Source organism: Bacillus rossius, chromosome 10, assembly GCF_032445375.1.
Source record: "Bacillus rossius redtenbacheri isolate Brsri chromosome 10, Brsri_v3, whole genome shotgun sequence".
Classification (NCBI taxonomy): domain Eukaryota; kingdom Metazoa; phylum Arthropoda; class Insecta; order Phasmatodea; family Bacillidae; genus Bacillus; species Bacillus rossius.
The window spans coordinates 55,013,351-55,027,925 of NC_086337.1; the positions used below are offsets into that span (position 1 = coordinate 55,013,351).

Consider the following 14,575-nt stretch of genomic DNA (forward strand, 5'->3'; position numbering starts at 1 on the left):
CTACAAACTATTTCTTTCTTTCTTTCGGCACCTTTAAAATACGGAAAAGCAACTACAAACTGGGCTACGTAGGAATGTATTACTGTAATTTAATTGGTGAGATATTTTAAATAGCCATATTTAGTATTTAAGTTTTTGACATGAACGAACCTTTAAACTTATGGCATATCAAACAGTAAACATGCTCACCGCGAGCATGAGCGTGGACTCTGCGTTGGCGACCAGCACGAAAACGTCCGCATCGAGGCAGTGGCGGTCGATCCAATCGTCCAGGTTGGGCGACACGTCGATGCCGGGAGAGTCGACGAAGACGACGTCGTCACGCAGCAGAAGGCACTTGTCCTTCGGCCAGAAGATGTGCACCAGCTGGCTCTCCCCCAGCTTCTCCTTGCAGAGCGCGTGAGCCAGCTGCCCCACCGACTAGAGCAGCGCACACTCCCACGCTCGAGGCCTAGCCCTACCAGCGCTTCCTAGTTCTTACAACCAACTATACCATACAATCTGGAGAAGATTGCATGAATCATCCAGATTTCAGAAAAAATCAACATCAATACCATCAAATTTTTCATCATTGACATCAGGATCATCATACACATCAATATCATCAACAATTTCAACATCACCATCTTCATCACGATCATCTTAATCATCTTCATCGCAATCAACTTAATCATAATCTTAATCATCTTCATAATTATCATATTAATCATCTTCACCATCATTTTCAATGTCATCTTCATCATTGATATATTCATTAACATTATCAAAAGGATCATATTCATTTTAAACATCATCAGCAATATCATCTTCATAATCAACATTAGCATCAATAACAAACATAATCCACATTAATAATTTCAACATTTACAATACCATCAACACTATACACAAAAACTTATCCACAACAAATACAAATTAGCATCAACATGATCAACATCAAAACCATCATGAAAATCATTTTTGTCATCATCTTTATCATAATTTTTGTCATGATAAACAACTTCATCAACATAAAATTCACCATCATCACTATTATCAACATTATCATAATCTTCATTATCATCATCATCATAAAAACATCTATACCTTCTTGATGATCATCTTAATAATCTTCGTCACAATCAACTTAATCATCTTCATAAATATCATCTTCATTATTTTCAATGTCATCTTCATCATCAATATATTCATTCACATTATCAACAGGATCATATTCATTTCAGACATATTCATCAGCAATGTCATCTTCCTAATCAACATTCGCATGAACAACAAACATGAACCACATAAATAATTTCAACATTTGCATTACCATCAACATCATATACACAAACTCATCAACAACAAATACAAACTAACATCAACATGATCAACATAAACAACATCAAAACCATCATATTCATAATTTTGTCATCATTTTTGTCATGATAAACAACTTCATCAACATAATCACTATTATCAACATTTTCATAATCTTCATTATCATCAACATTAAAAATACATATATATTTTCATCACAATCATCTTCATAATTATCTTCATTATTTTCAATATCATCTTCATCATCAATATATTCATTAACATTATCAACAGTATCATATTCATTTAAAAATCAGCAATATCATCTTCATAATCAAGATTAGCATCAACAACAAACATAAGCCACATAAATTATTTCAACATTTGCATTACCATCAACATCATATACACAAATTCATCAACAACAAATACATACCAACATCAACATGATCAACATAAATATCAAAACCATCATATTCATAATTTTATCATTTTTGACATGATAACTTCATCAACATAACCACTATTATAAACAGTTTCATAATCTTCATTATCAACATAAAAAAACATCTATATCTTCATCACGATCATCTTAATCATCTTCATCACAATCAACTTAATCATCTTCATCACAATCAACTTAATCATCTTCACGAATATCATCTTCACCATTATTTTCAATATAATCTTCATCATCAATACACTCATTAACATTATCAACAGTATCATTTTCATTTAAACATCAGCAATATCATCTTCATAATCAGCATTAGCATCAACAACAAACATAATCCACATAAACAATTTCAACACTTACATTACCATCAACATCATATACACAAACTCATCAACAACAAATTAACATCAACATTATCACTATTATCAACACTATCAACATCATAAAACATCTATATGTTCATTTATGCAACATCAACAGCATCAACACCACACCATAAACATTATCAACTTTAAAATCATCCACAATTTTAACATTATCAACAACACCAACATAATCGTCTTCCTCATCATTTTCATAATTGTTATCTTCATCATTTATCCTCTTCCACAATTATCCTCTTCAACATCAATATCATTTTCATTCATTTCTTCTATATCAAATTCATCATAAATATCATAATCATCTTCATCTTCATGTTCATTATCTTCAACTTCATGTTCATTATCTTCATCTTAATCATCATCACAATTATCAACAATAACATAACATAATCTAGTAGATGTGTTGCCAATACTTACCCAACTTCCACAGGACGAGGAGACAGGGGAGTGAGTGTCGGGGACGAAGGACACGCACCTTCACGTTCTGTCGCTCTGACGAGCCTTCCGTGCAGAGGTAGGCCTCGCCGTTGTCCGAGCCCTCGACCTGCAGGAAGCAGTTGGTCGTGTGGCCGATCCCGCTCGGGAGGATCTTCTCCCGCAGCATTGCGTTGATCACCGTGCTCTTGCCGTTGCTCGTTCTGCGCAGCCATCAACACCACATCACCACAGGGACATCCAAACCTTGTAGTACCAACCAGGTGGACACTGGACAGCTATCTTGTAATCAAGTACTAGAGAGTAGTACTAGCGTTAACTACTGCATGGTATACACACTTACAAACTCCAAGAGCTGGTGCTCTGCATGAAACACGCTTCCCTTTAAGGTATATAGTGTAATTTTTTCTACTGCACAATTTAAAAGCAAAAATATTAATAAATAATTTTATCTCTCCCTTTTGTTTATAAAATTGCTGGTCGATAATACATATAAAGGTACAAAATTAATTTTCTCATATTTATTATTGAAAAGACAACACGAGGAAGATCTACCGTGCCTGTATGTCTCGAAGGAAAGTGCAGACAAAATGCACACCTCTCAGTCGGGACTGACCTGCCAAAGAAGGCCACCTTCATGTGATCACGTGTGAGCACGTCCCTTATGCCGCGCACCTTCAGGGTGTAGGATTCGACCCGCGTCGTGTCCTCCGGCGAGACGATGCTGCGGTCGTGCTGCATGCCTGCGCACACACACGTGCCGGCCTCTTTCAGCAGCGAACACAAGCAAATCCATCCTCAACTTACACTACTGGCAGAGCATGGTACATGCCGTAAGTTAACAGGAGTATAACTGTAGTAGCTTAGAAAACCACCTCAATGCCATGCTCCTGACGACTAAGTTATTTTAGCTGAACACAGCAGTACCTTCCCTGCAAAACTTAAACTTGATCACAAAACTGAATACACAAGCCAGCCATCTCAGTAAGCGATGGATAGGTGGCGCCCACTGTATTACCCTAAAACCCACCCCTTGTCAAACATGTTCTAAAGAAAATGTGGATTTGTTTTTCAGCAGCTCTATTCTAAACAAACCAATTTTTTTTAACAAGTGCAGCACCACAAAATTTTTTAATGTCATGATTCCCTTTTAAAAAACTGTTGATTTTTGTTAAAAGCACTCCATATGATTTCACCATGCATACTCGAAAATGGAATTTAAATTAAATTAAATTTATTATAATGAAATTCCTTTCTGCTGCATCTTTTAGAAGGATTACTCTTTATTCTGCTTAGTGTATAAATTTTTTTAATTTTTTTTTGGCACTAGATTTATTTCCAATAGGATACTCGTGTCACCTACATTTAACTACACTTTCAGTACAGCATTTTCCATATTCTTTAACATCCGATACCAAAATTCCTAAAAAACAAAAAGATAATTCCATTCCCCTGCAAAAACTAGTTACCACTGCACTACTTCTATAACAAGTCTCACCGCGCATGTAACCGACAGCATCTTGCACGTAGTCCTCGATCTCCACAAAGATGTCGTTGATCTTCTTCTTGGCTTTGACGAACACCTGCAGCGGAGAGGCATCGGGCAGTGAGCGGGAGTCGACCAGCGACATGGCAGGGGCGGGGCTACGTGCCGCGGGGGAGTCCCCGGACGCCAGCGAGAACGTGCGGCTCACGTACGCAGCCATTGCAACGCTACGCCTACGGGGTTCTCATGCAACGCTAGCGACCGTGCACACTGCAACAGAAATGAAAGAAAACAAAACATGAGAACCGAGGAGAAGAAGCAGACATGCACAGTGCAACAACAACAACAACAACAACACTTGTGACTAGGGATGGGTAAATGTCCAAAATTTTATCTATCTGAAATTTTCATGGAAACTTTCCAAAAACCGAAAAACATAGGAAATTTTAGGAAACTTTGATGTTGGTTTATAAATAACCATTTCAGAGAATTAGACATGTGACTGTTTCTACTGTATGATATTTTCATATTGTAAAATACAATATTCATAGTTGCAGTATTAAGAGGACATTAAAATATCTTTCGTTAGCGATGTAGAATTTACTGTGGGTGCTGTTCTAAATTAATTTCAACATTTAGGTGGAATTATTCTTTTTACAAATACAGTTCACAAATTCATTGCAAGTAGGCCTAATCAGTTTTTAAATCTGAAAATTATTTAATCAGCTGCTTTCAACATTACAAAAAGCTAATGTAGTGGAAGAAAAATTAAGGTAAAGAATACTTAACTGCAGATTTAAAAGAAATGATTCCTTCTGAAAAAACAATTACCTGGTCAATAACAGTTAAAATATTTGACTACGTAGATTTGAAAATATTAACACTGTATTATTACAATTTATCAACTGATTGGAAATAAAGACAAATAAGTTGTAACAAATAGAACACTAAAAAAAATATTGATCAACAATTAGTTGCATTCATAATAAGAAATCATACATATGTTACAGTTTTAACTGAATTGGAAACAAACATGTCCTTATTTAAGTCATATTGGGTCTTAGAAACCAATGAAATCATCATTGTCCTCATAACTGAAATCACTGTTTTCTTCCTCTTCTGTTTCATTGTTAGAACAAGATGCACTGTCTTCTTTTAAAACACACTGTGGTAGTTTTTTATTCTGCTATACTTTCTCACATTTGTCTTCCACAATGACAGTAATAGAATCTTTCCTTTCCAATTTTTCAATGTCCTCCAGGATGTGGTGACACAATTTCCAGTTGTGGGCAATGAATGATATTTTACCTGCTCTTTCAGTGGTCAAGTGGTTTCTTAGTTTTGTATGTATACTACCATGTGTACTGAAAGACCTCTCTGTAGCAGCAGAGGTTACTGGCATACCTAAGATTCTGTTTGCTACTTTTGACAGCTGTGTATGACCACACAGACCTTTCCACCAAGTACAGGGTTCAATTTTACCTTTTTCAAGCGCCATCCAAAGAAATTCTTTGGCCCACATACCTTCTCTACTTCGGTACTGAGCTAACTCTGTTAAAACTATACCTTCTTCAATGTGTTCCATATCGGTTGAAATTTTGCATATATACTCAACAGCACTCAACTGTTACAGCTAAAAAAAATTCAATGTTTCCCAATGTTTCCACTTTTTTTCAAAGTTTCCATGAGGTCTGTAAATTTTCCATTTTTGAAAGTTTTCGGCAGGAAATTTCGGACTGGAAACTTTCCACTACCCATCACTACTCGTGACAAGTGGCAGGCCTGGCTCTGCTGACATCACGGGGCTTGCCAACACACTCCTGCTCTTCCCTTTCTTCTGCAGCTATCAAGAGAGAAGTTAATACCTTCAAACTCGATCTTGAAACTCTATTGACCTTTCCAGCCTTCTAGCAAACATTGTGGTAGAACAATATAGGAAAGTGATCAAAAAAATACACACATTATGTAGTGCATTCCAGCTGCATGTATGTGATAAGGGTATTTTGGTCATTTAGAATGTATGTTATTTCCAATTTTTCTGCAATTCCAGTTATATGACTGGAAAAGTTCCTTCAATGTTTGGTTGCACCAATTACGATGTTGCAAACTGCTCGAATTCGTTTTTAAGTTAAAACTCCTTAGATGAGTTGGTGTCGAAGTCAATGTGTTGCAGCATTAACCTTAGAGGCGGGTACAATTCCTTTGCCATTAGTAGAAAATGATGTAGTCGTTCACCTACGTCGCGAAAATAAATAAATTCATACTCGTAAACAAGAAACAATTGTGAATGCCGCATGAATGCACAGGTATTGTGATGAGAATTAAAAAATTCTATATCTCCTAAAATATTTGGAATTTCTTATCTCCGCCGAGTTTAATAAAAAGAGGAAGTTAAATAGCATAGAATAAAAGTATTTTCGGAATTTTTAAATTTTTTTTAACAAATATCGCCCAACTATGAAAATTAAAAAATTCAATATCTCCTAAAGTATTTGGAATTTCTTATCTCTGCTGGGTTTAATGAAAAGAGGAAGTGAAAGAGCATATAATAAAAGTATTTTCGGATATTTAACATTTATTTTCACAAATACCGCTAAACTACATATTTACCGTAACTAAATATACCAAAGGAAAGGAATGAAATGTGTGGTAATGTTTCATAACTGTAGCCTACAGTTTAATGTGAAATAACCAAAAGAATCTTAAACGAAACCAATGTAAATGAAATAAATCTAAATATACTGAAATGAGTCGGAAACCAAATATAACAAATAAAATCACTTAATACAAATAGATTTATTTGTACCTAAATGTAATAAAACAAATAAAATGAAGTGAAATTAGATGAAAAAGCATCAAAACAACCCATTTATAACAAAATAAACGTACTTTAATAGAATCGAATTTCAATGATTAAATTGTAACAAAAAACAACTGACGCCTGACTGTCTAAAACTAAAATATAAACAGGTTACCAAACATAACAGCGTGAAAAGTCTCATCAGTGCCGTATTTGCTGTATCCTTAGCAAAATACACGTGAACGAAAACTGAACAGATAAAATAAATACGCATGTTGTTAAAATATATAACATTAAAACAATTTATAATTGAATTTTCCTATAATGCCATTTAAAGCATTACCATTGAACTATTTTTGTAGTGTTGGCATACGAGCTGAACAATTGGCTTCCTAAACACTAACGTTGGAAAACTTAATTATATTGATTGGAAACAAAAATCAAAAATTTACTGTTAATTAAATTATATATTTCTGTAATGTTCTCTTAGTAAAAACAAAAAAAAAATAGTGGCATAAATTTTAAATGTTAATCTTCATGCTTTAGATTTAATTTGACTTTGTTGTTCAGTTAATTGTTTTGAAACTTTCAGAAAAATTTAAAATCAAGATCTCAAAATCGGCATTTTGATATTTCAAGTAGTTTATCGGTAGTTTACCATTTGATTAAAATTAACTTGGCTGAAGTTAGCTTTATTTTAGACTTATTTTTCTACCCTACATTTCCCGCAACCAGCAATGTGTGCGGAGCCTTAGCGTACAATACTATCCATAAAAAAGGACACAAGACCATAAATATGCTCAGGACAAAAGTATTATACTCGTCATAAATAAAGACACCATACAAAATGTACAGTACTGGACATAAATATGAAACTAATCAAAAAGTACAGGATGAAACTAATCAAAAAGTAGCTCAGACTAAAAAAGTACAGTACTGGACCTTAAAAATTACACAATCCAAATATTATAGTAATGGTCATAAAAATATCCCCGCAACAAAATAAAATTTAAAAAAACTTGTTAATAAACAATTAAGCAAACTTATGTAGGCTGGTGGTTTGTAGCCTTTAGCCAGTGCTGTACGGCGTGAAATACGAGTATTTAAATTTCAGCGTGAAGCAGAGACTTTACATAACACAAGTTAGTATCAGCTCTATAGGTGCATTGCTTCTTTATACTTAAAAAAGAATTGTATATGCCACTAGTGCGCAATGTTGTGTTAGTCGGTGGTTCGTAGCTATTAGCCAGTGCTGTACGGTGTGAACCACGAATATTTAAATTTCAGCGTGAAGCAGAGACTTAACATAACACAAGGTAATATCAGCTCTATAGGTGCATAGCTTCTTTATACTTAAAAAAAATTATTTATGCCACTAGTGCGCAATGTTGTGTTAGTTGGTTGTTCGTAGCCTTTAGCCAGTGCTGTACGTTGCGAACCACGATTATTTAACTTTTAGTGTGTAGCAGAGACATTAATCAACACAATAGAATATCAGCTTTATATGTACACCGCTTTATACCTTAAAAAAATTGTTTATATGACTTGTGCGAATTCAGGTTTTTGGATGGTTCTGAGTTTAATTTATTTAGCAGTGCTGTACTGTTTACCACGATTATTTAAATTTGTGTGAAGAATTTTGACTACAGAGGAGCATATCATCTTTATATGTTTACAGTAATATTTTTAACATAATTGAAAATTAACGGAGATTGCCGTATGCTCACTACCACTTTTATGTGAAGTGCTGTACACATTAAAAAAAAATTTAATAGCTATTTTTTCTATTACTACCATGCACGTGTATGGCTTTCGCTGTAGAAGTTTTACCACAAATTTATTGTTAGTGCTGTCATTTTTTACAAATTGTTAATTTTATTTTGTTGAGTGAATTTTATGGCCATTGTTATTGTTTTTGGAAGGTGTATTTTTTAATGTCCAGTACTGTACTTTTTAGTCAGCTACATTTTTATAAGTTTCATCTTTATGTCCAGTACTGTACGTTTTAGTCAGCTACATTTTGATTAGTTTCATCTTTATGTCCAGTACTGTACATTTTGTATTGTGTCTATTTATGACGAGTGTTGTACTTTTGCCTTGAGCATATTTATGGCCAGTGCTCTACCTTTGGTCTTGTGCCCTTTTTTTTATAGATAGTATTGTACTCTAAGGCTCCGCCCACATTGCTGGTTTAGGGAAATAAGGGGTAAAAAATAAGTCTGAAATAAGTCTAAAATAAAGCTAACTTCAGCCAAGTTAAAATTATGGGTAATTTTAGGTTAGCTACAATAATTTAAAATGGTTGGTTTTAGGTTTGACAAGCTACATTAAAAATATTGTTAGATAGTATAAATGGCTACTTGGTTTAGGAGAGTCTTATTTTAAACACTGTAAAATGGTGCGAAATCATTGATAAAAAATTTATTTAGACATAAATGAGGCAATTAAACTAATTACAGGTATAAAATGTATCTTATAATTTACTTTAATGGATATCAAACTGCCATAAACTTCAACATTTGTTGATAATCGCAGTTTCAACATAATGTAAATACGGTTTAATCTAAGTTTCCCTATACTAATCAAACAAAAAAAAACCTCCAGAGTGACGTCACATATTGTTACACAGAGGCGGAGACAGATGAGCAAAAGCACATTGTTATAGCTTCACGATGGTTGTCATCCAGAGAACATCTTTGTGAAAGGAAAATGAGTGAGCATTGGCAGTTGAAAGCAAGCGGTGCCATGGACCAGTATAGCCAAATGACATCACAGAGAAATACAACAGAAGGCACTTGTGTGATTTTTCATCTGATTATACTTGGTGACAATTGTTTACTATCCCAGCTAAGCAACTATGACATCTACAAATATAAATATTTCCAAAATACAAGTAATATCATGCATGTATTTAAAGTATAATATATTTTCCACACAACTGTTAAAACAAGGGTTTATTGTCGTTCAACAATCATACCACCACAGAAAACAACATGGTATGACAGTATTTATAAAACCATATCTGATAATGTTGCCTTCCATGCTGGAATGTAATTTGTTAACATCCAAGGCTTAACTACAACTTCATTGAAGCTTTTTTGGCGGGATTGCACTGGGTATTAGTTGCATGCTGATTGTTAAACACACCAGACTGGGCATCGCTACGGTATGGAGGATGGGACGTACAACACTGAGATCACGTGCGAGCGCTACGGTGCAGTCAAGGCAGACAGAGGAACCACTGGAAAGGAAAGGGAAACCTGTTTGTTGCGAGGCATGGCTAGCACAGGTCTCTGCAGCAAGGGCCACGCGAAGCCTGCAACCAGAACCACAGTTACACAGCTGGCTGACTGCCTCGCATCAGACACCTTCGAAAACCACAGAGCAATACCCCAGCGATGCCGCTTCTGGGAAATAGGACAAATGATCACTAAAGTGAAAGGTTGGTTAGGTTAGTCAGCTACATTGTTATTATTTACTAGCTAATTCCTGGCATGTGTTGCTATACCTCTTTCAATTTTTTTTTAATTTGAAGTGGGTACACATATACAAAGCATTTCTCTATCTATATAATTCCCTCTATAATTCTCACTATATTTCTCTCTAACTCTTTCTCTGTAAATATTTCTCTATCCATATATCTCCATATCATCCTCTATATCTATGTATCTACCTATATCTCAATCTACTACCCTATCTATATCTCTCTACATATCCATGTATCTCCTTTTCTTTATCTCTTTATTCCTCTCTCTACGTCCATATCTTTACAAAACAGAAGAACACACACACATTCATATATATATATATATATTAACTATCTATATTTTTATCTATCTTTTTACTTGTAACAGGTGTGACACAGGTACAAAAAAAAATATTCTAATGCAACGTTGTGTAAAAATTTCAAAGCAATCTGTGAAGAACTTTCGGAGATTGAACATTTTGAACTAACGAACATTTACATTTTTATTTATAGAATTTTATTTGTAAAATGCCTACCAACAGTTAGAAACTTTAAAGGTAGGCACAACATATACAAAAGGACAAATCACATATAAGATAAACACAAATTGATCAAACAGGATCAACAATTACACAAGACAAACAAAACATACTTAATTTACAACATTTACATACACAGGTATATAAATAAATAATGTTAAGTTTAGAACTATTAGCAAAGAAAAGTCCTTGGAAAATAGTAACAAAACAATATCAACTTCATTTGAATTACCATGTAATTTTGCAAAGAATAAGTGTAAAATAGTGACTTAAACATTAGAAAGAAAATTCGAAAATTCATGTTACTTAATTTTGTAAGTTACTTAACTAAATTGCATGTTAACTTTATTGAAGTTCGTAATTAGTCTATAAATAAGAGGATTATTCGTATGAAGGGAAAATAACAGTAGACTATTAAACTAAGGGACATCAATTACCTTTGATTTTACAATAATATAAAGAAGGTGGCAAGATGAATTCTGCGATATGAAAGAAGAGTCGAAGTTGGTTTTATAAGCTTCTTTGTATTAGCTATTTTATTTTCAATACCTTCAATTTTATTACAATCTGCTGTCTTACTATTATTCCCCATAATAGAGCAGTATTCTAATATAGTTCTGATTAAAGGGGGAAAAAAGTGAAAGAAGTCGAACTATTAAACATAAACAGTGTATTATGTATTTAAAAATTAAATATGTACTAACAATACAAAAGTATACACCTATTATTTAAATTTTAATATGTATTATTAATGTAAATAAACTAACCAACCAGGTGCGGTTACTCTGCAGAATTACCTAAGAAATACGACATTTCAAGTATTTTGTCACTTCATGGATAACAAACATCTACTAATTCCACAACATCAAAAGTAACTAGCAATAACCCATAACCTTGACACTTACAATTATTATAATAGAATATTATTTATTTATAACCTTCAGTCTACAAGAAATTCTTACGTTACTCTTTAACAGGCAGTCCGAATATTATGAATATCAGCTTTTTACAATACAATAACAATAACATACTAAACGTATTGAAATTATATGCATCTATTACCTATAGCGTATTCATAAGAATTCAACTTGCAGGTACAATCAACGACCATACAATCAAGAATCTTCTACGCACCTTTTCTACTAAGCTACTCCATTTAACACCAAAGATAAATATACCACAAGACGTAAACTCACGGGTATGTGATAGAAATTAATCTCTTTCGGCGGCGGCGGCGGCGGCCTCCGAACTAACTGAAAGAATAGTTATTGTTATTATTATTATTATTATTATTATTATTATTATTATTATTATTATTATTATTATTATTATTATATCTGCAATTGGGTACAGAAGTACCCGGTGGCAAGTATTCTCCCTACTTTCCCCGCACTCTTCTTTTGAACTGAGCTGACCTCCGTAGCGTAGTCGGATGCACACTGGCTTACGGTGCGAGGGGTCCTGGGTTCGAGTCCCGGGTAAGGCATGGGTGTACCATATATATTCTGATATTTGCTAACGATTTGCAATTGAGATACACACTGAATATGATGACCCTTTGGCCGTTGGCGAAAAGCTGTAGGCCACATAATTAAAAAAAAAAAAAATTCTTCTGAACTGATTCACACTCCCAGCCGACACACACTCCTCCTCCAGCCTATTCCATACCCCTACCGTCCTCACGACCATCGCATTGTTTCCCCTTTCTGTTCTCCTCCTCTCTTTGAAAACCTTTCTAGTATTTTCCTTCCTACTTCTAGGCATTCCCATTTTGACTTGTCTCCCCAGCTCTCCCCATCTCCACTCAGCACTTGTTATATCTTGACCAGTCTCTCCTTCTGTCTTCTATCCTTTAAGCTCTCCCATCTCATTCCTATCATCATCTCTGTGTAGTAGTTAAGCCCATTCTTAAGATTGTGTTGAAAGGGTTTTTCATATAAAAGAGATGAGGATAATTTTCCAATCTATGTTTATTTTTAAATTTCACTTTCAGTTTAGCATTTTTAACTTATTTAGGAGACTTTTTCAGATTAAATGCATTTAAATAATTTGTAACTTTGCCGAAGTTGTCACTTAAATGTTGGAGTACTGAGAATAAAGAACCCCAAAAAAAAATGGTATCTCCAATAAGAAAGAAGGTTTTAAATGTTAAGTGCGTATTTAAATAAGAATTTTCGTTAGCTATATAATTGAATCTTCGAGCAAATCTCATTTTTTCAAATATGATTTTTTTTTTCAATTTAATAATTATTTTTAATCGAACAATGGAAGGGTCCGAGATGGGGCTCATCAATTTGTCGTCTGTGAGAGTATAAGCAGGTAAGTGCCCCTTTCAAAGTTATAAAATATCTCACCTGAGTGCGCCCTAGGCAGCGAGAAAAAGCTCTTTAAAGATTTGAAAGTGTATTTTTAAAACTTTTTTTTTTAACTATCGTCAATTTCGTGGCTTGTCGCAGTTGTTAAACGCGTGGCTTGGCAATCTGCGGTTTCGGATTCAATTCCCACTGAGTAGACATTATCTATACCCTCACGAGAAAGCGAAACTTCAACAATCTTGCATGATAAGTGGAGTGTCTGGACTGACTAAGAGGTGATCAGCTCGCGCTAGCCATTTCTTCCGCTGCTTACATGAATAAGCAAAAGCACACGAAGAACACCAATAGCAGTCTTTACATCTAAATTTATTCACTGAGCTGGAATTTCAAACCTGGTGTTGGTGTTCTCGGTGTGCTCCTAGTTATTTCTGGCAAGAAAATGGCTTGTGCTCTCTGCCTGCTTCAGGTTAATTCTGAGAAAACAATCGCTGCATGCATTTCCCCCCTTCAAATTGAGACAAAATTTTATTAAGAGATTCGGTTATTTTGGCAAATTTCTGTTACCAAATCAGAACTTAACAATATTTTTTATCATGAAAAATTCAAAAGAAATAGGATACATTCCTGAGTCGATTACTATGCCTTGAGACAGCTAAGAAACGCTATAATTCAAGACAAACAATATTTACCTCAACACAGCATGTAGCATCATCTGTTGGCAAATAGAACTACTTGCAATACATTTCTTGTATGAGATAAATTAACTTTCGCTGACGGAATATTAAAAATTCCATTTAAGTATTTGTTCCAATTAAAAATCTCAGTTTGTAATTGGTATTAGTCACGGAAGTTAAAACGTGTTCTGGTTCGATGACAGTGGTGTTAACGAAAGGTCACAGGTGTAATTTCTGCAGTAAGGAATTCGCCTTGAGTAAAAACGTCAAACAAACATGAGAAAAATGACTGTGTTCAAAACAAACTGTGCAACATAAGTTATGTTCAGCTTAGCGAAGAGAGATATTAGAAAGACACGGCAGAACTTGTAAAGATAATCCAACTTACAATATAGACAATATAGACGACAACGATGGAACTGGTATGTACTATTATAAAGAAGAGTGCGCTGCATGACGTAAATAATATTCTTCCGTGTCTTGAACGCGTTTTTGTGAATCGTGATCTTGACGAAAAAATCTTGAATTGAAGGACGTTGATGGTTTAAGGAAGACTGAAGACAATGGAATTACCATCACAGTGAAAAGTGAAAATGTGTTCAAGCCGAATCTAAGTAGATCCTTCGAGTTTCGGAAAACTGATGGTCACTTAGAAAGGAATCTTGAATATGACGAAGAAGCTTCAACATCAAATATTTCAAAATCTTACAGCAATCCAGGT

At 34.4% G+C, this 14,575-nt stretch overlaps 1 protein-coding gene across 2 annotated transcripts in view; it reads right to left on the reverse strand.

Moving 5' to 3' along the window:
- Positions 1–12,049, reverse strand: part of LOC134536186 (transmembrane GTPase Marf) — a 31,368-nt gene extending 19,319 nt beyond the window's left edge. The window contains exons 1-5 of one of the 2 annotated variants that reach the window (XM_063375828.1): positions 12,000–12,049; positions 4,073–4,330; positions 3,191–3,317; positions 2,615–2,777; positions 190–420 (exon numbers count right to left, since the gene is read on the reverse strand). In XM_063375828.1, coding sequence (XP_063231898.1) covers positions 190–420; positions 2,615–2,777; positions 3,191–3,317; positions 4,073–4,280 — 729 coding nt within the window. In that variant the 5' untranslated portion in view covers positions 4,281–4,330; positions 12,000–12,049. Of the gene's footprint in view, positions 1–189; positions 421–2,614; positions 2,778–3,190; positions 3,318–4,072; positions 4,331–11,927 lie in introns of both variants that reach the window. The other variant, XM_063375827.1, reaches the window with a different exon arrangement.
- Positions 12,050–14,575: the final 2,526 nt, after the last annotated feature.